The sequence below is a fragment of the Rhinoderma darwinii genome, chromosome 13 (assembly GCF_050947455.1).
Source record: "Rhinoderma darwinii isolate aRhiDar2 chromosome 13, aRhiDar2.hap1, whole genome shotgun sequence".
Taxonomy (NCBI): domain Eukaryota; kingdom Metazoa; phylum Chordata; class Amphibia; order Anura; family Rhinodermatidae; genus Rhinoderma; species Rhinoderma darwinii.
This window is the reverse complement of record NC_134699.1, coordinates 37,195,836-37,220,911: the sequence shown is the minus strand read 5'-3', so window position 1 is coordinate 37,220,911 and position 25,076 is coordinate 37,195,836. Positions and strand designations below refer to the sequence as shown.

Here is a 25,076-nt window from a genome sequence, read left to right as displayed (position 1 = left end):
TCTCATACCAATTCTGTAATTATATAGGCTAAGTTCCTTATAAAACTTTAAAAATTGAAATTTCTCTTTATTTGTGTGACTACATCAGTGACTACATCAGTACAACGTGGGTGAGGAGCAGACAGGCCACATGGTGTTGGGCCCCATTTGGAAGAAAACAGGGGCACCTTGCGTAACAGTGACTGCTGTGTGGATGATCTGTATTTACATGTATCATATTCCCCAGCATCTAATGGGAAATACAGAGTACTCTACTCAGATATTCCAGGTTGTACTGCTTTTCTAAACAAAAACATGGAGAAGAAAACTTTCCCGTGTACAGCTTGAAATTCATACCCCTCTCTTTTCTTCAAGCCTATGAAAATGTCAAAGGTGTCAGAAAAAAAATCATATTGAACACCCATGAGGGCGGCGTATCAAAACTGGTGCAAAGAAAAAGTGGAGAAGTTGCTCACGGCAACCAATCAAAATGCATATTACTTATGGAAGGAAAATGTATAAAAACTGGTTCAAAGGAAAGTGGAGAAGTTGCCTATGGCAACCAATCAAGTCGCTACTTTCATTTTCCATAGGGATTCTGTAAAATGAGAGGTGCAATCTAATTGGTTGCCACTGGTAACTACTCCACTTTTCCAATGCGCCAGTCTTTCAGCAATTATTTTTTATTTATTTTTTTGCACTCTCTAGGCTGCAAACTATGGAACTGGAGCTGTCTGCTCCAACATGTTTCCTATCCAGAGGTTGTAAAACTCCCAGGCCAGCATTTCCTGTTAGCGGCGGGCAGGGAGCGCTAGAGGTTGTCGTTTCATATGCCACATTTTACAGAGCACTGCACCATTGAGTTAGAGCAGACAGCTCAATATAGTCAGTCTCCAGAAAAATGGCTCCTACTTGTATCCTATAGTCGAACGTGAACTTTAATCCATGAATACAAGGAGTTACTTCCGGGTTGTTAGTGTCGTCACTACCGGGTGAGGCTGAGGACGAGCACGTCATCCTAAGTACTCTGAGATCCTAGGATCTTCCAGCACTGTGACCCAAGTATCAAGCCCCAGCACGGGGTTCGCCCTCCAGTGCCCGGAGAATGAGCAGCGCCAAGCGGAAAGACGAGCACACTGTGTCTAATGGGGGTGTGAAAGTGAAGCAGTCTCCCTGGAGCAAAGCATTGCGGGGAGATGCAGCCTGGGAGGACAAGGTACGGGCCATTCAGCTGCTGGAGTAATGCCGGAGTATGGGCTCTGCTACGGGGCTGCGTTTATGTTATGACACCCTGGTAATGCTGGGTAATGTTGTATTCCTATAATGGAGTCTACATTGAAGATCCATTGATAGCTCAGATGATCTGCTGATAATCCTATAGTATAGACTATAGGGACAAAGTGATCACTTCTGGCCAATCAAAATCCTCGAACTTATGGAAAATGGATCTCTAGTCATTATTAGTGAGATCATATATTCTTATTAAATAGGGGTGTTTTTTTTACTGAGGCCAGAACAGTTTTTCCAGAGATAAATCTTCTGATATTTAATAACTTTGTCATACGATCACGGAAAATCTGATAACGTGGCCTGTAACCAAACTACACACGATCAGACGCACTCATTATCCTTAAATATTAAGAGTGTTTATAAGACCACGGATTACCGATCACACACCAATGACAATGCAAAGAAACCGTAGAAGTTTTTGGCATTCCGGTGACTTTGAGATTCCGGTTTCTGATTTGAAATCAATGGAGGAAAACTGCTGCAAATGCACGCAAAATGATAGCTAAATAATACGCCGTAAATGTGCTATCAGTGGGGTACAATTTCTGTGACCCCCCGCCCCCCCTTCCTGGAAGTTCGAGCGGAGTGTTCACTGCTGGGAAAGTGCTGTGCCACTTTGTAACCGGTCCGTTTTGCTCCGATTTTTCTGGAGGTGGCTAGGTCGGCCGTTGGTTATATAGGGCCGATCATGTGGCCTCTGGAAAAAGCTGATATGGTATCGATATTGGTCATGCGACAGCCCCTTTAAAAATAATTTATTATTGTAATTGTGTCCTAGTTTATCCAGCGTTCCCCAATAACGCATCTGACTGCTGTAGTAAATGACCTATAAATGTACCATCGCTTACAATGCACGTCCCTGACTATAGGACTGTTGGTTGTTTTTTCTTAGTAGGATTAATAGTAGTGAGGGATTTATTGTGGTCAGGAGCGCTGACTCTGCTAGTCGGACCTGCAGCTGCTGGAGAAGAATTATTACACCACATGGTGTCCTAAGCCGTGAACGTGCAGGCAGAAAATAGCTTGTGTGTAACTAACCCGGATAGAGATTACCATGATAACCTTCCCTACTCTGTCCCCTGCAGGATGAGTTCCTGGATGTCATCTACTGGATGCGGCAGATCCTGGCCATCATTCTGGGCGTGATTTGGGGTATCGTTCCTCTTAAGGGATTTGTGGGAATAGCTATGTAAGTATTTGCTGAGCTCACATATACAGTGATCCAGACAAGGACATATCATCTAGTGGATGCGATGGTTATATGGGCAGACAGGTGGCACCAAGCATATCTGCCCATACTAAATGGCACTAGGTCTATGTAGGCTTGTGGTGAATACACAGCAGGATCCATTTTCCATAGCAATATTATAGGTGTAATGAGTGTACTCTCAGCGTGTAGCACAAACGTGATGTGAATGGGGCCTTATTTTCACCTTTTATTGGTAGGCCATATTGATATGTCATGTCCATGACTAGATGATCAGGGTCTGTTTCTCTCAGACAGGGCTTCACGCACCCATTAAAGAAATACTAAATCTAAGACCTAGTAGATCAAGAAGTAGCGCAACGACAGGATTGTCTAGGGTTAGAAACAGGCAGAATACCAGCTCACCGTCCCATAGGCGAGAGATCAGCTGCGGCTTCCAGCATGAAGACACTCTAAAGAACCGTAGATAAGTTCTAGGAATGTAAATAAATGCTATGAAAGTTATACGTTATTGGTAAAGACGTTGCTAACTGAGAATACTGAGGAGTTAACACTTTAATATTGGATCATTCAAATGTTGATTGACATTATATTTCCGTCGATTTAAAATTGTTGCTTTTTTTTTTTTACCAGATTTTGCCTAATAAACGCCGGTGTCCTGTACCTGTATTTTAGCAGCTTCCAGCAAATAGATGAGGAGGAATATGGTGGTACCTGGGAACTAACAAAGGAAGGATTTATGACCTCGTTTGCTCTGTTTCTGGTATGTATTCGTGCTTGATTTAATGTTTCGGTAGGTTCACCCCATACGCCGGATAAAGAGCAGTCCGTTACCGGTTTTTATCACTGATAAGTAGTTCAGAATGGCGATCGGTAGAACAACATGGCTACCAGGTGCAGCTGACCGTGCCAAGAACATATCGTGGAGGTGTAAGAAAAAAACGTGGTCACATGTAAAATGCTTACCCTCATTGCGATAATTGACCAAAACAGGCAACAGCCCCCTCCCAAATATGAAATACTAGTTAACGGGGTATTCCGAATACTAACACGGATGGTATAGCATATTGTCCGACCGCTCTGACACCCATCAATGTCTGGAATGAAGGGTCCGTGGCCAAAGGATTGAGACCGGGTTGTAGTTCCGAGTCAGGAGTGACGCTGAGCGGGCGGAAACACAAAGGGGCAGTTTGTTTGCCTATAGACGATTAAGAAAGTGGAACGTTCATGTGATGAATATACAAATCCCAGCAAGTACAGAGCGGCTTTACTACTGACATCGACACCTCGGCTACTTTTTATTAGGGCACACCGGCACTATAAAATTACTTATCTGAAAGGGAGAAAAGATCCATATAGAAAGAACAAGTTGCAGGATCCCCATTATCAAAACAGATTTGCTGCTTGTAATGGAAGAAGATGATGTAAGATTAAGTCTATAAATCCATCTTGCTCTATACCGGAGTATACTTTATCACGTTTATAAATATTTGAGAAGTATAATAGGAGCTGAAAGCTTTTACGAGATAAAGGATAATGTCATGTTTGTAATTTATGGCGTGTGTTTACCACAAGATGGCGCTATTTTAAACCTTTTCTTTACTCGCTGTTACATTTGTAGAATGTGGTGTTTTGTGCTTGGTTTCATAAAATTGGCAATTTAGGCTAGCCTAGTTTTCCTATACTATTGAATAAAAATTAGCCTAGCTATGCAGCAGTATGACAAGCAGAGGATAATGAGAACGTTTTGATATTCGGGACTCAGAAAACTTGATGGCAGCCATGTTGATAGTCGCCCATTTTTCCAAGAAGTTAAAACAACTTAAAAAACTAGTTTTTTTGGTTTTTTTAAAAATTTGCTTTGTAATTGTGCTACGAATGTAATTTATTTTGTATATTTTTACTATATGTATTAAAATTCCAATAATCTGGCATCTTCAGGAGAACAGAGAATCCAGATTATCAGAAATTACAGGCTGCTGGAAGTTCAAGTATACGAACCATCAAACACGCGTTTACCAGTCAGGGGGTCCTCTTTGGTGACCATCGAAAAGGCACAATAGTAGGGCGCAGTGCTCCTGGGGGTCTGAGGACCCAGGAGAACATACTATAAACACACACATCGGTGTAGGCGCCATGCCGGTGTGTAAATTACTCTTCCCTACATTACTTTCACCAATTTGCTTTTAATTTGGCACGGGGCTATCTTTTTAAAATGCCAGAATAACAGGATTTCTGGACTATTGGATGGCAGATTAATGGAATTGTAATGTAACTCTATTTATACATTTGTTTATAATCTACAGTTGAATTGTGTGTATTGTTTATTATTTTTTAACCCTATATTTCTCTTCCTCTTGTAGGTGGTTTGGGTCATTTTTTACACAGCAATTCATTTTGATTGATGATAATTTTTAGCTCCCCTTTTGCCAAATCCTACCTTTTTTTTTTTGTCAAGAAGATTAGTCTTTTTTTTTTAATCTGCCAATAAAAAGGACATTTCATGGGAAGAGGAATGGAAAACAGTCTTTCTTTTTTTTTTTTTTTTTTAACAACGTTGATGTTCCCTGGATTTTCACATTGGGGCTGCAGGTACAGTTCACCGCCAACATTTCGGAGATGTTGTTCTAATTTTTACAAATTTCTTTGCTTACAAACTTTTCACTCGTTCGGTGGACTGAAAACTCTTTATTCATCTCTTGGGACATGTCAGCAGTTTCACTTGTCAACATCCTGAGCCTGTCCATTATTTACCAGGACAGCAGCGCGGCATGAGGGAAGTATCAGAAAACTGCTCCCGTGTCACAGAGCGAGCTCCAGCAGCCAGATTGGATCCCTACGAATATTGAAATGATGGATTAGCGAGACTTTCAGTATCGCCTCACACGTGTCTTCCATTCACGTGGAAGTGGAAACCGGTAAATCCCTTTTGTTTGAAGTTAGAACAGCAGAACAATATTTTTTCAGCTTCTATGTGACTGAAGACCCTCGTCCAGCTGTGTTTTTAATACTATTACGTGTTTTCCTATTGCGTCACCTGTTGGTATCACAATGCAGCTGGTCCGGAGTCCGTGAATGGGTTATAGGGAAATGATAACCCAAACTAACCGTCATATAAGGCTACGCAGTATTGGAACAAAATTTGGTATTTAACTCGGCGTGAATGTGTTTTACAATTAAATCTGATTTATTGAACTTTGTCTGTTCCCTTATCTTGAATCTCTTATCCTTTTTCTGTTGAGAGGTTTCAGGGGTTGTCTGGTTCCTAATTATCGGGTTTTCACACACACACACACACACACACACACACACACACACTTCCAATCTTAGAGGGAACCCCAAAGGCGCTACCTACAGGGAGGGGGGCTGTGTGGCACTACCGGGGAGGAGCGGGCTGTGTGGCACTATCTACAGAGGGCACTACATTTATGGGGGTACAAACTAGGGGCCTAACTTCTATATGGGGCACAAAGTTTTCTGCCGTTTTACTGCCACCGTGAGTTCCCCCGCAAAAGAGCCTACTATATCTGTGTTGCGCAAGGACCCACATAAACCTGGAGCCGGCCCTGCTGGTGATGCAAACAGAAACATGGTTTCGGTTTGTCTCAGTTTGGATTCCGTTCATGGGTTCCCCTGACGAAAAGCTCTGACGGAACTCATGAACGGAGTCCCGACGCAGATGTGAACGAAGCCTAAGAAGGGAAATCTCATTTTTATAACAAATTATTTTATAATCAATATTGATATAAAGAAAATATGAAGACCTTTTTTTTTTTTAAACAGGTTGTAGTTCTTATTTAGCTATTACTTTTCAAAGCCCTTATTGCTTTGGTAAAGCGTTTCAGTGGTGTCAGCCTTGTTCCTTCCATGTCACAGAAAGATAAGAGGACACCTAAAACTTTCCAGTGTCTAGACCACTCCAAACATCACCATAGGTCTTCGCTTCCTTGATCCTCGTGAGTTTGCTTGGGTGATTGTGCTTAAAGTATTCTTTCGTGACTGTACTATTGAGGTTTTCCCCTAAGCATAAGCCATTAATATCTGAATGATGGGTTCTGATTCCTGGTACCCCCGCCGATTGGCTGCGTGAAGGGGCTGTTGTGCGTCTTTATCATTGTTTACTCAGGCACAGCACCGTACATTTTGTTTGTGATTGGTTCAGCAGTTCAGTCCCATTCGCTTGAATGGAACTAAGCTGCTGTGAGCTGCAGCACCATGCACAGCCACAACCAAATGAATGGCGGACTTTGCCTGGATAAACAAAGAGACGCGACATTCCATCCCCATCAAGCAAATGATCTGCCGGGGCCCTTCCCTCCGTGGAGGTGGTTTTAGGTCCCACAAGGTGAGACCTTCCTCTGGCGGGAGAGCGCTTCTACCGGGGCATACTCGGTTCCCTGGTGGGGCCGGTACGCATGCCCAGTGTTGGCGGCTTCAGGCACACTCTGTGCAAGACTTCCCGTCGCAGCGACGCGTCACTTCTGGCGGGGAGACGCGTCCTACTCTCCAGGAAGCGGTGGTTCCGGCGACCCCCAACGGGGAGGAGGAGCTCCAAGCATCCGGAGCAAAGAACCTCCCCAGCCAATCCAAGGCCTATTTAGGCCTAAATGATATGGAGCCTCAGTCTTCCAGCATCTACTCCCATAATAGAAACGCCAGGAGAAGCAACAGGACGCGCTGACCGGTCGGATGCCACAAGATCCTCCAGTCTGGCCAGGAAAGGTCTTAGAAAGAAACTGGATAAAACCCGGAACAAGTAGTGTGCAGTTTGTAATAAAAAACTAGCAACCTCTTATAATAAAAGACTTTGCCAGAATTGTTTAGATAAGATCACCACGGAAGAATCTACAAATCTGGCCTCAAGCATTAAAGAGATTGTGAGGGCAGAAGTTAGGAACTCCCTAAAGTCCCTAAAGAAAAAGAAGGATCTTCCATCCACCTCTTCTAGTTTCTCAGCCTGAAAAAGGTTCTGTGACAAACCAAAACGGTGCTCACTTGTGGTGAATAAATCCACCCTGTTTCATCTACTCTGAAGTCCTGGTGCCGTTACTCTGTCCTATGGTTTTTCTACATTCAAAGTTGGGGAACTGATTCATCGTGTGCACGAGGCCTTAGTCAAACTTAGCCAAACTGCATAGTATGAGGCCCACAGCCCATTGCGCAGCAGGAGACTTATGTATTCAAAATACAAAATAGAGAAACATAATGAAAAATAGCAGATCCATCAACAGCAGCTTGTTGAGAGACTCCAGGCAGAAACAAGATATTTTTTTTTTTTTACTTTATTAGGCAAACTGAATAAGAAAAGGAATCAAAATATATTGCAGAAATGTTAGATGGCTGGAGGTGTCTTTTATTGCTTTATTGACATGACATTCTGTTTCTGTGCTCGGCTACATAACCTACCAATGGGTTAAATATCCTGAGACTGGATTGCGGTTCCTATAATTCCTCATGGGTGCCAAGGTCAACTGAGGAAGAAAACACACAGTACAAAAATGCAGTTGTGGTTGAGCCCTCTAATTATTGCTGGGTGCGGTGGACAGGTTGGGAAATTATTCCGCTCAGATTTTCGCTAGAGATCCGATTATCACCTTGCATCTTACCTAACTATAGGTAATCATTCCGGACTGCCAGCTGATTACTGGGTAATTAAAGGAGTGGTCGTTAACCTTTAATTGACCCTATAGAAAAATATAATCCAACTAATAATCAGTTCCAGAGATACTTTGTGAGAACAAACAAAAATTAGGTCTGACCAGGTTTCACTGTTCGGTTTTTTTGTTCTAGTGGCATATTATCAATCTATAAACTATAGGGAAGTACACAGTGTTACTGTAGATCACTTATTAACCAGGATTAACTACAAATACCATTATGTAAAGCGTTCGGGTGCTGGACCAAGTGTTCACGTCAAAGACCCAAATACAGGGCACTCGACTGCACCTGCTTCTTACATTGAGTTGTATGGGGCAGCAGTGCACTCCAGCTTAGTGAGGGGACAGGTTCCCCTGTTCTAGTGATTGGTGGAAGTCCCAAAAGTCTGACATTTACCACCGATCCTGTGGATAGACAACCCTTTTAAGGCAGTATCATAGATGATGGGTGTTGCAGCATGGTGTTAGAAGAAAGGCCTTTTTCAGTCTTATTGTCAAGTTCCAGTAATATAGACTTTTTTTTTAATGCAAAATCGCCTAAAATTGTCCTTTCCAATGTGTATTGATCTATTTAAAAGGTAGAAGATTGTGATAGTAGCAGTGTGTGAAAGAGATTTTAGCCGGACGTGTAATGCTAAATTCAGACTTTGCATTGTGTCCACATAACTGCCAATTGGGAACCTCTTGTAAGGTTTTTTAAACTGGCCAATATTGGCCTTAAAACGAGTGCCAATCGGCGCTCATTTGCTACTTTCACAAGGAGCTATGTATGGGGATGAGTGATTGTTACTACCATCGCTCTTTCCCATGCATTTCATTTCGGCAGCACATCTGGGACCCGCATCTATCTCTAGAACGGGGCCCCCTAAACCCCGTTCTATCATACCCGGCTCCGCTATCTTCCGGCCACTTCCTGGCTACGCAGTTTCCGTAACTCCCATAGAACTGAATATAGTTACGGAAACAGCGTAGCATGCTATGCTGCTTCTGTAACTACCATTCACTACTATGGGAGTTACGGAAACAGCGTAGCTAAGCGAGTTACGCTGTTTCCGTAACTCATCCATGTATTGCTGTGTATTGTACCAGCAATCTAATGATCGCTGGTTCAAGTCCCCTAGGGGAACTAATAAAGTGTAAAAAAAAAAAGTTTGATACATTTTCAGGAGTGTAAAATGTTTTTAAAAGTTAAAAAAAACACACCCTTTTCCCCCTTTTCCCCAAGTACAATGTAAAAATAAAAAAATGATAAAAAAATTGGTATCGCTGCGTCCGTAAAAGTCAGAAACTATTACAATATAGCATTATTTGACTCACACAGTCAACGGCGTAAAAAAAATAATTAAAAACCCCAGAATCATTGTTTTTTGGTCACCATAGCGCTAAAAAGAATGAAATAAAAAATCGTATGTACCAAAAAAATGGTGCTAATAAAAGCTATAGCTTGTCTCGCAAAAAATAAGCCCTCACACCGCTCAAACGATGGAAAAATATAAGTTATGGCTCTCAGAATGTGGTGAAACCGAACAAATTCTTTTTTTTAAAGTAAAATATGTTTTTTTTTCCTATTTTCTGTTGTCTAAAACCTGGGTGCGTCTTATAGTCAGGTGCGTCTTATAGTCCGAAAAATACGGTAATTTAATACACGTGATGCATTGTATGCATGCACATCAAGCATTCATATACCCGACCACCACACGTCCATAATGTATGTCACTTTCCATACAGTGTCCTCATAAATATGTACATACCAAAAATACATTTAGAATTTTGAATGAACCTGAGGTTTGGATTCTATATACATTTGGTTGTCTCTAACGGTTGAAATATTCGCACTTCATTATAGTTTTACTCATGTAGGCTCTGTGGATCCATAAGACACCTTGATGAGTCCTCTAAGCTTGCAAGAACACAAGACTAGTAATATCTGTTTATGGCTTCTTGTGATCAAAAACTTTAACACAGAAGACATATGTTTGGAAATTCTATAGCATTTTCCGCTTGCTCATATTGTAGAAAATCTATAAAAATAACCTCGGAAATTGCAGACATCAAAGGCGTTCCATGATGAGCTAAATCGGTCCAATGTCGGCTGCCTGGCTGCATCTCTTTCTGTTATATGTTAACTGTCAGAAATGGTTTTAGGTCTTTCATGTGCCTTGATCTTGTGTCCACGGAAGTAGGGGTGGAACAAGATTGTCTAAAGAGCATTCTCGTTTATTAGGATCTGTACTTTGCATGCTTCGATCTGGGCACTGGTAGATGCACATGTAGATGTCAGAAAATAATCTTTTAGGTAGGGCATCCATCTTTGTGAAGTCCACAGTACTAAATTGCTCCTCAGACATTGACAAGTAGTCTCCCAGTTGTGGGCAGGTTCGAACCACAGGGACATTTGTGCCAATTTCATTGCCTAATGTAAAACATACATGGGTTATTAAAGAGTATTTAACTTAGAAACATACTTTACCCTTCTAAATATTGCCTTATCCCATACAATGAGAAAGGGATCTTGTATTTACAAAAAGAACTTGCTAAAAACTCCCAGATGATTGAATTACGTAAGTAGCAATGATGTGCTGGACAGTATATCACATAAGTCACTGTGAACTCAAATAGGACTGTAAACCTACTATCATATCTGGGCGGAGATTACCCATTTTTTGGCATAAATGTCACTCATGTCTAATCACTGAAGTGACAGGATATTTTTTTCCAGTGATGATTCAGGCAACAAAAGATTTTTTAAATTATTTTGGAAATCACTGATGTGTCATTTTAGAGTTATCAATATTGGCAGACTTTTTAGGATTATAGCTATAGGCCAAAGGAAGGGTCCTTGACTATCGATTTTGCTTTCTACTTAAAATATCAAGCAAGGGAACTGCGTTGATACAGACTCCAGCACATTTTATTTTATCCACTCAGCATTTGAAAGACGGATGTACACAGTGGAGATGCAGAGGCAAAGATAGGGCAGATGTGGACACCATGTATGCCCACCTAACGGATTTAAAGTGTTTGATAATTGTATTCTTGTTATTTTGCATCCTAAACTTGTCTCGTAGAAAAAGGTAGGATTACAATCCACTATTTCTGATAACCACCAGCATAACAGTGAGTGTCAGAAAACAGGAGATATTTCACCATGTATAGTCAGCTCTAGACTGGTGGTCTATGCTAATTTCTAATGTAGGTCATATAGTACCAGCTTAAAATTGCTTACATTCCTGAGCCTAACGTAAATATAACAAAACTCAAGTTGAGTTTTTATTACCAACTCTGTAACACATTATATTCAGAAAGAGTAACAAAATCTCAAGATTCTTAAAGGAGATTTTCAGGATTTTCAATAGGTGGCCTAGTATGATTAGTGGAGGCCAACCCCTGGGAACCAAACTGATCCAAATCTCGAAATGACCACGGCGCGTATGAGTGTGGCTGTGCCTGGTACTGCCGCTCAGCCACATTCAGCATCACATGTATGTAATCATGCCTTATTCTGCTGATTTGTGGGGATCTGACCCCCACCTTTTATATATTGATGGCATACCTAAGGATAGGCCACCTATAGAAAATCCTGTACAACCCCTTTAACTTAAAAAAAAATACTTATTCTTACATGAAATGTTTATGTTTGGTTGTGAGATAAAAAAAAAAACATGGTACATGAGATATTAGAGGAGCAAGGTTTTAAAGCTTTTCAAAGAAAAACTCTGAGAGAACACATAAGTTTATGTAATTGCTGTAAAAAGAAACAATGAAAAATCTTCAACAGCATGATACCAGTTGAATAATTGATGGTGCAAATGCTCTTGAAAGGGAAGCTCCAGTGAAGACCTGAGTTCCCCATTATAAATATTCATTAGGGAGCCCTTCAGACTCCCTAAAGAGTAAAGGCCCTTTTACACCGGCTGACACTTCGCCGGTGCAGCGAGCACCGATCAACGAGACATCATTGATCAGCCCTCGCTTGCTCCTGTCCCACGGAGCTATGGATGGGACGAGCGGTCACTTATTTTGCAGACGTGCTGACAGAACTTAGCTCCACCAGCACCTCCACTCCTGGACTTTGCAGGGGAACATAGCAGTATTCCCAGAACTAGAACATGGAGTGTTCTGAGTTTTTTTTAAAATTTAAATAAGTGATGCGTGAGACCATGTCTAAGCTGCCAAATACTTTCTTTATTTGTCAAAAAAACTCATTTGCATACCTATTCTTCCCGCCATGCTGTCAAAGAAGACCCAAGAGTTTTTGCCTGGCCCATATTTAACGAATGAGACAAAGTGACTGGTCTTTATGCAGAGAACGGCCAACAATTCAAGTTTTTGGTTTTGGTTAGAAACTTTAGTTTGCGTTTCAAGCCTTGTGGGCTTGTGATCCTTCATCTCAACGCTTGAATGAACCTATGGGTAGAAAAGATAGACAATTATGAGGCCAACTTCACCTTAAAAGAGGACATATGTCTATACCATACAGTATACAGCATTGGTCATTGGATGATAAGTGCTCAGTATCCATCATTTATTGTTAATTGTATAAAAACACAACATACTCAACAGTTATCATGCCTATATATTTGTGTAAAAGTTACTTAGCAGATGTTCATTAAGCTCAGAACTGTTATGCGAGTCAGTATCTGTAGGTAATCCTTATCTGCTATTTGGGTCTGGGGTAGTCTGAAATGCACCTCCTCTCTTATCATTGGTTCAGGCTGCTGCACTCTCCCTTCCCACTGCTGCTGAACCTCTTTAGATTGGCTGCTATGTGTATACACGAGCCCATCACTGGCTCACCAGGAAGTCCGTGAATGGAAAACGAATTTTTATTACAGCAAGGGTAGAACGATTATAAAGCGAGGCAAATAAGTCTTCGTAATGTAGAGTCTAGACAGCCGCTTTAAATTACTGGGAAAATTTACCTTCTATCTGGTTTCCATATAGTATATTTTGGACTGGACATTCAGAATCTCAATTCAAGTAAAGTGTGTTCTAATATGTATAACTCACTAGTCTAAACAATATATACATATCTCTACTGTAGATGCTCACCTGTTTCTCACAAAGATGGCAGAACTGGCGAACATTCCCGTCTGTGGTTAGTGGGTCGGCAAGGCACTGAGTGCATTCAAACTCGGCAGGACTTAGACACAGACAGCACACCATACTTCCTTCAGACAGGTACATAAACATTACATTTCAATAGTACAATAAACAACCACAAAGACAACATTTAGCTCATCGTCTAAACTATATCCTCAATTGTCTACCAAACACAGTCCTTGCAAGAGACAGATTAAGAATGCTTGAGGAATACTGCTAGGTGTATAATGTGATACTTACTTGTGTGTAGCATATGAGTGATGTCCAGTTCTAGGGAAGGAAATATATATGGAAACATTTTAAACTTCTTGCCAAATCTTGGCATCTGAAGGATGAGGCAACTTGGAACCTGGGAACAAAACAGCATGTATAAGCCCAAAAGAAAATTCAACTTTTTGAACAATAAGGGAGATTAAACCTAGGGTTGTATACTCGGCTTTTAATCATGGTATGTATTGTGCGACCTCAATGTTTCGAAGTTGGAATTCTTACGTTCGCGATAAGTTTATAACTACAGTAAGGCACATTTGGATGTGGGTAGATAAGGTTTCATGGGAAATGGGAGATCACCTGGTCAAATGTTAGATCCTCATAGAATCTAAATGATCTGTCCATCAGGGTCTGGACACTGGGAACCTTTAATGTTCCATCCCTTTCCACAATTATTTGATAGCTGTTACTTTCCTGGGTCTTGTTATTACACCTGTAATATTGAAAAAGATGAAGACATATCATCATAGCATTCAGTTGAGACAATGACATTGTGGCTTATATAGAAATATTTTTTTTGCATCATACATACACAGTCACATATTCACTAAACAATACCTGATTTTAAGAAGAGGTTCTACTGCTAGAACTTCATGTAATAAGGCACTTAGAAATTCTTCAGGATCTAGAAGAGATTGATATGAGGGGTTGAATCGTCAAGGTTCTTGTAAGGTATGGAAAAAGCAAAACTACCAAAATTTACAAACAAACCTTTCTCCTCTGTAACAAAAGTGTCACATCGAAGCAGTTTTCGGAGCTTCATGACATTCTCAGCACGCACAAATCCACACCTGCAAAATATATATGATGTGAAATACAGCATACAGTAAATAACCCACATTTCATATTAAATTAAATGGGTATTCCAGCGAGAAACATTTATCACGTATCCACTGGATAGGTGATAAATGTTAGATCAGTATAGCTTTCAATACTGGGACCCCCATGATCGCTACAATGGGGACCTCCAGTTCTCTGTCCCTCCCACATGGATGATGGTGGTGAGGAGAAATTTGTTGTAAATATATTGGCTTCGATTAAAGATGCCATAATTGTGACGATAAATCTCACTATAATTTAGAAGCCTAAGCAATAAACTATGGTTGACAATCTGATTCAGTCTTGTAGTAACCTGTTCTATTACGCCAACATTTTATCGATCTTGATTGTTGATTATGCTAGAAGAATCATTTGACTGACCAGAAATCATAATGTCTAAGTACTATTGGGAATATCTAAGAGATCAATTTGTAGTCCCACACACATTATTGCTAAAAATGGCCATACGGCTAAATTATTTTACACACTGTCTGTATGTGGATGGCCAGATATAGACCTAAACCAGAAGCTTACCTTCTCAGGGGATTCACAATATCTTGCCGCAAGATGCGCTGTACTTTAGCATCACAAACATCAGGAGAGCATAAGATGTGATCCAAGACAGAGGAAAATGCAAACAAACTGTCAAAACGATGAGAGATATAGATGAGAACAAAGATTTATGTTTGTGAATGTCCTGTGTGTTATTAGGATTTCTGTAGTCCCCACCTGAAAAGTGTTGTATCTAGATAGCAGGAATTGTAGTGTCCTTGTATGCCCTTTCTCTGTCCAACAATCTTCTCCAGAACATCAGATTCATGCACAGGTGGATGGTCCTTTAAGCTGACCTCCAAGACATTGTACATATCTATGCAGACACAGAAAAAAAACACATTCAGTAATGGTTTGCTGGTGTAATGGCAGGGGGTAGGGAAACGGACAAGTGAGCCCTAATCTACCCGCCACTCTGTCCCTGCCTACTTGCAACGACCCGCCCTAGGCGACGGGGTACAACTGGGCGGCGGTCCCTGCGCTCAGTAAGTGCACGACAAACACCACAAACATACAAAGGAACACAAGCAAGGAAAAGGGGCCGTTGCCGTGGGCAACCAGAGTGGTGAACGAGCCGAGTCAAGCCAGGAGTGTGCAAGGTACAAAACGAAAAGCAGAAGAGTAGTCGGTAAGCCAGGGGCTGTATGGAGCAGGATCAAAAATAGCAGGAGCTGTAGCTGGGCCAGGAAACCACAAGGAAAGAATCACAAGCACCGAGGGACAGGAAGTGCAGGCTTAAATAGACCGAGGGCGGGAGCTAGCTGAGTCTGGCCAGGTTACGATAGGCTCTCCCACTCCTAAGCCTGCCAGCCTGAATGGTGGAAGCTGGAGTCAGTCTCAGGGATGTATTCTCAGGTGCTGACTGATTAGTTCTGGGAGTTAACCCCGAAGCTGTGCCTGGCAGATCCTTTACAGCTGGATTATGGGGACGCGCTCAAGCAACATAATTTTGTACTTGGGTACCATAACTGGAAGGGAACTGGTTTGTATTCATGGGCATGGAATATCTCAAAAAGGATCTATGTACATATACAACCCATTTAGATGGCATATATGTAAACAAACAATTGCCCCGTGTTCATAGGATCAGGGCAGAGGGGCCAAATTTAAACTGTTCTGTTTATATATATATATATATATATATATATATATATATATATATATACATATTGTATATATGTGCATATATATATGTGTATATATGTATGTATGTATGTATGTATATAAGTATATATATGTATGTGTGTGTATATATATATATATATATATATATATATATATATACATACGTATGTATGTATATATATGTATATACATATGTGTATGTATGTATATATATATATATATATATATATATATATACACATGTAAATATATATATGTACACATATATATGTTGTGGAACACAGCACATATGAATAATTTTAAGGGTTACTTTTTGTTTTTTAAATTAAAATTGCTTGAGTATGATTGGCATTAATGGAACACTCGAGGAAAACTGATACACAGTTTTATACCTGCTGCGTGGCCTGAGGGGACGGTGCATGACACAAGATTTAAAGATAGAAGTCATGCTTCATCCCTTCAGGTAGTGTTTCTTTAGGCTTTTGAAGGAATTGTCTTCTTTCATGCTAATTTGTTCTTTTTAATTTCCTGACACTTCCCACTTGGTTGCAGTTGGAGAACATATTTCTTTTTTTGACCATACTATGCAATGCAACTAGGGCTAGTTTAGCAGGATTTATTAAAAAGCAGGGAACTCTTTAAGGATATTATACTGAGCACCAGAATATAAAAGCCATACTTTACTTTCATCACAAAAATTCTTAGTTTAACTAATAATTAAAAGAGATTAATTAAAACAATCATATACGGCAATCATATATTTAGGCATATATACGATTAGGCCAGAGATATTAAATAGCAGTTGTAAATGTCTTGAAGGTTAACATGTTGTAATTACAGTTATTAGATACTAATTATCCTCAATACATGTGACTTTCTTACAGTAAGATATATAAGTTTCATGGTATGTCATGACTAAGCCAGAAGGGATTCTGGGACTGCTTTCATTGACGTACATTCTTTGTACTATTGCTACGCTAAGAAACTAAAAGTCACTAGTGTTACGTCAAAGAACTTGGATCTGTTTCCAAAATACCAGAATAATCTGACATCTATCTTTACAACATCTGAAAATACCAAGACTTTTCTTAAAAATATTTGTCTAGCTGCACTCGACAACACTATTATTTGATGGTCTTCGATGGACATTCACCTTCTTCATCCGAATTGGGTCCAGTTCCCTTGTATGGTGGAAATCGCTGTACACTAGAGCTTACAGTCAGAATGTCGCCTGCATCAACCTTTATCAGTGGTGTGGAGTTATTGTAGAACTCTCCGTCCTGCAAAATATTACCAAGTCTTGTGATGGTAACAGTTATTATTTTCGAACCTATAATACCTTTTGGGCATCAGTATATAAGCAAGACATACTTCAAACATAAATAAACCAATATTTGTCTCGACATAAAAAGTATTAATAAACAACCATATAGACATGTATAGTCCAATCATAAACATACTTTATTAGTCCATAAACATGGACAACTTCCCCACCAGGGGCGGATCATAATGACGGCAATCTGGGCAAGTGCCCGGGGCCCGAGGCTGAAAGGGGGCTCAGTTCGCCCCGGCTCTCCCATACCGGCTGTTAAAATTACAGCCGGTTCAGAGAACCGGGATGAAGCGGGACCACTCACCCAATTGAATCCGCGTCCTTAGGACGCGGATACAATTGCTCACTGTAGCGCTGGCGAGACAGGGAACTATCCGTTCCCTTCCTCCCATTTGGCGCTTTACTAATGACACAGTCAGCGCGATGACGTCATCATGCTGACTGCACCGTTACGCTAGATGATGCCGTCTGGTCTCTGACCAGACCTGCGTCGCTGGAGGACGGCGTAGGAATGCGGACAGGTGAGAATGTTTTTTTTTTTCTGGGCAGCGTTGGGGGCAATATCTACAGGGTGCATTATGTACAGAGGGCATTATAACTGGCGCTATCTACAGGGGGCATAAGATACAGAGGGCATTGTAATTGGCACTATCTACAGGGGGCATTGTGATTGGCGCTATCTACAGGGGCCATTCTTAGTGTGTGTGGTATTTTACTTTACAGTGTTTGACACAATTTAGTTCATGGGCACATTGTATGGTGCAATTATATTCAGGGGCACAGTGTATAGTACTATTGTATTCAGGGGCACAGTATATAATACTATTGTATTCAGGGGCACAGTATATAATACTATGACATTCAGGGCACAGTGTATAATGCTATTATATTCAGGGGCACAGTGTATGGTACTATTATATTCAGGGGCACAGTGTATGATACTATTATATTCAGGGGCATAGAGTGTGACTCCAGGAGAATTTTATCTTTGTTTATAAGTGCGCAAATGCTGGAAAAGTGAGGAGCCGAAGACATCTGTGCTGCAAGCTGCAGAAATGGGCAGTGCCCGGGAGAAGTCATCATAGAGGTCAGGACCGGATGGAGAAGAAAAGAGAAAAAGAACTAAAAAGAATCTGAGACGTCACCTGTGAGTCACTCAGTGTAAATGTTTATTCTCCCTGCGGCTGATTAGTACTGTAGTCACTGTATGATTTGCAGCGAGGTGACGGATGGTAGCATTCTTTTTTGTTAAACAACTACCAGTATATCCTAACCATTGTACAGGCTATACTGGGAGCTGTCGTTTTATGATGTACAAACTTATACGGCAGGGGTTAAACTGAATTTGCAAATGATCTCTGAACTGTATTTGTTCTGGAACTGTATATATGTACTGAGCTTTGTTCTGGAGCTATATTTATGTACTGAGCTTGTTTCTATTGCTGTATATATGTACTGAGCTTGGTTCTGGTGCTGTATATATCTACTGAGCTTGATTCTGGGGCTGTATAAATGTACTAAGCTTGGTTCTTGGGCTGTATTTATGTACCGAGCTTGGATCTGGAGTTACATATATGTACTGAACTTGGTTCTGGAGCTGTATATATGTACTGATCTTTGTTCTGGAGCTGTATATATGTATGAGCTTTGTTCTGGTGCTGTATATATGTACTGAGCTTTGTTCTGGGGTTGCACATATGTACTGAGCTTGGTTCTGGGGCTTTATATTTATACTGAGCTTGGTTCTGGGGCTGTATATATATGTACTGAACTTGGTTCTGGGGCTGTATATTTATACTGAGCTTGGTTCTGGTGCTGTATTTATGTACTGAGCTTGGTTCTGGTGCTGTGTTTATGTTCTGAGATTGGTTCTGGGTCTGTATGTATGTACTGAGCATGGTTCTGGGGCTGTATATTTGTACTGAGCTTGCTTCTGGAGCTGTATATATTTACCTTATCTTAAGGTAAAAGTAGATGTTAAATCTACTTTTATCTTAAGAGAAGGTAAATATATACAGTAAAAACTAAACCATGGGGGAATTTCCGTTTTTTCTAATTCACCCAAATGGTGCCAATAAAAACTACAACTCCGCCTGCAAAAAAATAATCCTTCACACACCACTCCATTGACGTATAAATTAAAAAGTTATGGCTCTAAAAAGGCAGCGAGTGAAAAAAAAAATAAAAAAAAAAAATGGCTTGGACTTTAAGGGGTTAAACAAAACACACTGTTTTTTTAAGTTTAAATTCACGCACAGCAGATTTTTTTCTCCTGAAACTACTAACAATTTAAAGCTCCTGGCCTCTTCAACGTATTCTGCTTTTTCTCTTCTGTATGGCTCATTCTGCTTTTACAGGGAATTTAAAACTGTGCCGGATCTGTGGCCGCCTAAACAGAAATCTGAAAATATATGGTACAGCGTCTTCAGAGTTCTGTCTTCAAAGCTTGGGGGGGGGGGGGCCCAGACTTGAAAAAGTGCCCGGGCCCATGGTACCCTTAATCCGCCCTGCTCCCCGCACAAATATATAAAAAAAATTAATTTTTTTTAAACATAATTGAAACAGACTCCCTTGAGACCATCAAATTTATCTGCCACACAGTAGTAACATAGTCTATTGCATAATGTAATATGGCTCATAAATGTGCAGGGAAAACTGTCTAGATCACAATCCCAACCGAAGTGCAAGACCAAAAATATATATAAAGTATTACATAATATAATTCAAATACCTGTAGGAGCTCTCCTGAGGAAGGGTGCGAAATGCGCGTCAAAGTGTTTTTCTCCTATGAGCCAGCTACAGGTATTTGAATTATATTATGTAATTCTTTATATATTTTTTTGGTCTTGCACTCTGGTTGGGATTGTGATCTAAACACTTTTCCCTGCACATTTGTGAGCCATATTACATTATGAAATAGACTATGTTACTACTGTGTGGCAGGTAAATTTGATGGTCTCAAGGGAGTCTATTTTAATTATGTTTTAAAAAAATATTTTTGTATATATTTGTGTGGGGGCATTGTCCACATTTATGGACTAATAAACTATGTTTATGATTGGACAATGCGTGTCTAAATGTTTGTTTATTAATACTTTTTAAGTCGAGACAAATATTTGTTAATATTTGTAATGCTAACAGTATTGAAACACGATTGAAAAGATTGTACTGTAATTTATTGCAGATATTCTGTGCAGAATTAAACAAATTAGCCATGTGAGAACATGGTGTACTAGAACTCACATAGCTGAGGCCCGAGTGACCAATATCTGAAGTCTATGAGGAAATTACCTATGACTATTACTATTATCAAGTTGTAAGTGCACACTATGCATTTGCCGTAAAGAAGATTATAAGTTGTTGTTTTTTACAAACTTTATGCAATGGTTATGTTTTGTATATGTATGAAAAAGTTATAACCAATAAAGTATTGCACTAAAAATATATATATATCCCTTTGTTAATACATCTTTGAATCGTGCCCTCAAAAAGTATTCAGTTTCTCCTCTACTTTAATGGCCTAATTTGGCAGCCTAGAGGGGCACCATAGTTAAAGATAAAAATGGCCCCCGCTGTTGTTGGTTCATGTAATAACACTCAGTCATTTCAGGACAAAAGGAACCAGAGTTTGTTGCCCACTCCACCCCCTTCTCATCCTTTGTGGAATAGAAGAGCAGCATGACCCTCTGTCCTTTTCTTCCTCACTTGTTTGGTAATATTCTGAGAGTTGATAGGGGTAGCCCTGTGCAGACCCATAGGAAAGGAGGTTAACGCCAGCCTATAGTTGACAACATGCATCAGACCCCCCCTTAAATAGTTACCATGCTCTCATAATGATAGCCAGACTGCCCTAAAGCAAAAAAGAGGCACCATACCCATGTCTGCTAAAGAGTGCCCACGAATACATTGCACCAGCAAAAGAATGCTCCTATACACAGTACCTCAGACAGAAAGTGTCCCCTTGCACAGTACCCCAGCTAGAGTGCCTCCATACCCAGTCCTCCAGCAAGTTATAAAATAAAACATTTAAAAACACGAATTTTATTCTCACTCAAGTGCTGCCAGGAAGTGATGTGTATGTTTGCATTATATGTTTGCATTGTATGTTTATGTGTATGTTTGCATTATACTTGCACTGCTGGCGCTGATCTCTCAGTAAAGCTTAAGCCACTGAAGTGTTCTTTTCAGCAGAGCAGCTATTGACTATTCCGGTCTTTGTAGGAGACGTGCCCGTCATTTTGGGGATCTCCCGTTTTCTAGAGGCTCCCGGGCCATCCAGGAAAGTTGAAAAATATGGACTGACCTGAGCTGGGACACCCTTATAATAGGTTCCATAACAGCTGCATCGGTTGTGCTACCTTTTATATGATGGACAGTAGTGTACATTGAAAGAAAGGTGTAGATCTATTATGTATGTGTTACCCAATATGAATTTACTTACCAGTAATTCAACTTCAACCAGTAACTTTGTAAGCTCACACAGTCCTGATTTTTCAGAAAGTTCCCAAATGGCAGTGGCCACACCTACTGCGGCACAGTCCTGGTAACGTACTCTGACAACATCACTAATCTGCAAACCACACACTGCAAGAAATAACTTCTCATTGGCTAGAAGATGAAGCCGTCGTTGAGGTGATCCAATCCCATACAAAAAAGCTGACTCCCTCCTGCTTAGAAACCGAACCATGTTTCTCCTCACTGATACTTCTGGTCGTAAAGGCAGATCCATGACACGACCACGAGTTTGTTCATTGTCTAGGAAAACGCCTATGGATCCAGAGGCCACCCTGTGCCGGCCAGTCATAAATTCTCTTAGAACAATAAATGGCCTCCGAGACTTAGCTGTAGAATTCATACTGGATATTTTGTAGTACCTAAAATTAAAAATCAGTATTTTATTTATCATTATAAATAGGCAAGAGGTAGTGAGTGTAAGAAAGATAAGAAAACATAGCTAATAAATAATTAGAATCTAGGTCTAGTTTGTTTTTCTTGTTTTTTCTTCTTCGTTCAAGGAAACCAAAAATCGAAACAACATGGCACTGTACACACTAAATACACAGCAAATGCTCCCTACATTTAATTCAAAGGCCAAATAGCTGCTCCAAAGTACAACTATGACCTTCTGTCCATTAATGGATTGCCTGTTCATAGTCATGCTCTATGAGCCAGAAGGGAGAGCCGCTCTGGAGGACTTCTGCTCTGAAGGACTTAAGCCGTTTATGTATTACAAGGACAACTATTTATCTGAAATGTCTGGCCAAGGTTTGCACTGCAAAATCAGCTGTTTTCCATTCATGTTGGGAGCTGGACCCCAAGCTCCCATTTGGAAGGGTTTGTTTTTGATAAGGGACCATTCACATGACGGATGGGCACTATGTTCAGCATATATACGTTTGCAAATATGGATACAGAGGCATTATATTCATTTTGCTTGTAATTGGTTCTAATTATTATCACATATATATATATATATAATACTTTCACATGCAGTATATTTAGTATGAACATTTGCTAATTTGATGGCATGGTTAAACAAATTATAAGTAGAATTCTTATGGAAAGTTGAACATGATGATTTACATCAGTCCCTGGCTCTGTGGAGCTTACAATCGAATGCAACATGTTCTGGAAATTATTAACCAAAACATCACTTAACCCACCGCTCCCCCTTCCCTGTCCTTTGTTATCATACTCTGAAGTATTTATCAGTAATACACCAGGACTATAACTCACCTGGTGAGGTTGTATCTCTCTGTGTCACCAGTGTTGTGCAAAAGCACTATTTATACTGCAAGGATGACAGAGAGCAACATATAAGATACACCCATCTAAACTTGGCACCATGGCCAGTACCTACAGGATGTGTGGGCCACTTGTATAACAATCAATTACGATAGATAGATAGATAGATAGATAGATAGATAGATAGATAGATAGATAGATAGATAGATAGATAGATAGATAGATAGATATGAGATAGATAGATATGAGATAGATAGATAGATAGATAGATAGATAGATAGATAGATAGATAGATAGATAGATAGATAGATAGATAGATAGATAGATAGATAGATAATGAGCTAGATAGATAGATAGATAGATAGATAGATAGATAGATGTATTGTAGATAGATAGATAGATAGATAGATAGATAGATAGATAGATAGATAGATAGATAGATAGATAGATAGCAGGCGGAGTTGATTTTCGAACTTAGAAAAAAACAAAACAACAAAAAAAAAATATTGATTATGCCAAAACAAACATTTGACACATTTTTGTAAGTTGTGAGTTGAGGCTTCCATGGATCGGACTTGTTTTTCCCGCACATCCCACAGATGCTCAATCCGATGGAGATCTGGGGAATTTTGAGGCCAAGTCAACACCTAAAACACTTTGTCATGTTCCTCAAACCATTCGTGAACAATTTTTGCAGTGTAGCTAGAATTATTTTCCTGCTGAAAGAGGCCACTGATATTAGGGAACACCGTTGCCATGAAGGGTGTACTTGGTCTGCAACAATGTTTAGATAGGTGAAACGTGTCCAAGTAACATCCACATGAATGCCAGGACCCAAGGTCTTCCATTGCTTAGACCATCACACTGCCTCTGCCAGCTTGCCTTCTTCCCTTAGTGCAATCTGTTGCCATATCTTCCCCTGGTAAAAGTTGCTCAAATCCTTGCACTTGCCCATTTTTTCTGCATCAAACACATTAACCTCAAGATCTGGCTGTTCACTTGCTGGCCCATATATTCCACCCCTTGACAGGTACCAATGTAACAAGATAAACAATTATATCCACTTCACCTGTCAGTGGTTTTTAATTTTATGGCTGATGTAATAAGAAGTTAGATAGAAAGAAAAATATATACAGTTTGTTAAGTGACCATTACCAGGCTTACACCTCAGGCACCTGTAGGCAGGTATTACAAACAGTACAAGCCAGCAATCCCTAGCTTCAGTCCTAATGTATCCAGAATCTGCAGAGGATGTTCTACAAAGTAGTCTACAAGTAATTGATCATAAACAACTATTTAGGGACCACTAATAAGACATTGTCCCTCTGTCATTGTCCTTTTGTAATTCAGTTGCACATTGCCTTTTTCTTGTTAGAACTAACTTTGTAGAAGAGTACCTGCCATAGAGCCAGACCACTCCAGTGAGTCTGGTAGGAAAAGGGGGCACTGCTGAACAAAGGCCTATATCAAGGAGTCCAGGAATGACTATTATTATTTTGCTATGGGGCCCTCCCTCCTCATTATACAGTCCTGCAACCTTGTAATATGTCCTATTAGGATGTCAGACGCCCCTCTCAGGACCCCCTCGACTACACGACGTGTCCATGCGTTACATGGTTGGTCATTCACTATCAGAAAGACCTTCCCACGGTGATGACAGCTGATCACCGTGGGTTAGAGAAGCCAACTTCTGTTTAAAAAGTGGTTATCTTTGTGAGACGGGGTGATCTTACCCAATACTTATGACACTATACGTGTGTGTTACCCCACTTTTTCTCCCTGCTCCCATCCAAGCTGGGATTCAGGAGAGGTGATGACAGATGTGAATACAGCAAACCCACACCAGTGCTTACAATATCTTATACCGATAATTTTCCATAAGCAATCATGACGTTGACCAAGCTACTGTTGGGCATTTGTTTGTGTATACATTTTTATGTAATAACAGGGACAGGCAACTCTTTTGCAATCCCATAAAATAATACACATGCCATTC

The 25,076-nt window shown here is 40.3% G+C and overlaps 2 protein-coding genes across 2 annotated transcripts in view; one reads left to right on the top strand and one right to left on the bottom strand.

Annotated features, from left to right (window-relative positions):
- Window positions 1-936: 936 nt before the first annotated feature.
- RAB5IF (RAB5 interacting factor) lies at window positions 937-5,671 on the top strand. The gene is made up of 4 exons (XM_075846746.1): window positions 937-1,195; window positions 2,355-2,458; window positions 3,110-3,239; window positions 4,840-5,671. The coding sequence occupies exons 1-4, from the start codon at window positions 1,085-1,087 to the stop codon at window positions 4,879-4,881; spliced, it is 387 nt and encodes a 128-aa protein (XP_075702861.1). The 5' UTR covers window positions 937-1,084; the 3' UTR covers window positions 4,882-5,671.
- Window positions 5,672-7,761: 2,090 nt separating this feature from the next.
- LOC142666582 (ubiquitin carboxyl-terminal hydrolase CYLD-like) overlaps window positions 7,762-25,076 on the bottom strand; it is a 37,445-nt gene continuing 20,130 nt past the window's right edge. The window contains exons 2-12 of the mRNA XM_075846685.1: window positions 21,777-22,209; window positions 17,156-17,282; window positions 15,055-15,193; window positions 14,860-14,967; window positions 14,218-14,297; window positions 14,065-14,131; window positions 13,807-13,939; window positions 13,477-13,585; window positions 13,186-13,304; window positions 12,348-12,540; window positions 7,762-10,546 (exon numbers count right to left, since the gene is read on the bottom strand). Coding sequence (XP_075702800.1) covers window positions 10,284-10,546; window positions 12,348-12,540; window positions 13,186-13,304; window positions 13,477-13,585; window positions 13,807-13,939; window positions 14,065-14,131; window positions 14,218-14,297; window positions 14,860-14,967; window positions 15,055-15,193; window positions 17,156-17,282; window positions 21,777-22,190 — 1,752 coding nt within the window. The 5' untranslated portion in view covers window positions 22,191-22,209 and the 3' untranslated portion in view covers window positions 7,762-10,283. The remainder of the gene's footprint in view (window positions 10,547-12,347; window positions 12,541-13,185; window positions 13,305-13,476; window positions 13,586-13,806; window positions 13,940-14,064; window positions 14,132-14,217; window positions 14,298-14,859; window positions 14,968-15,054; window positions 15,194-17,155; window positions 17,283-21,776; window positions 22,210-25,076) is intronic.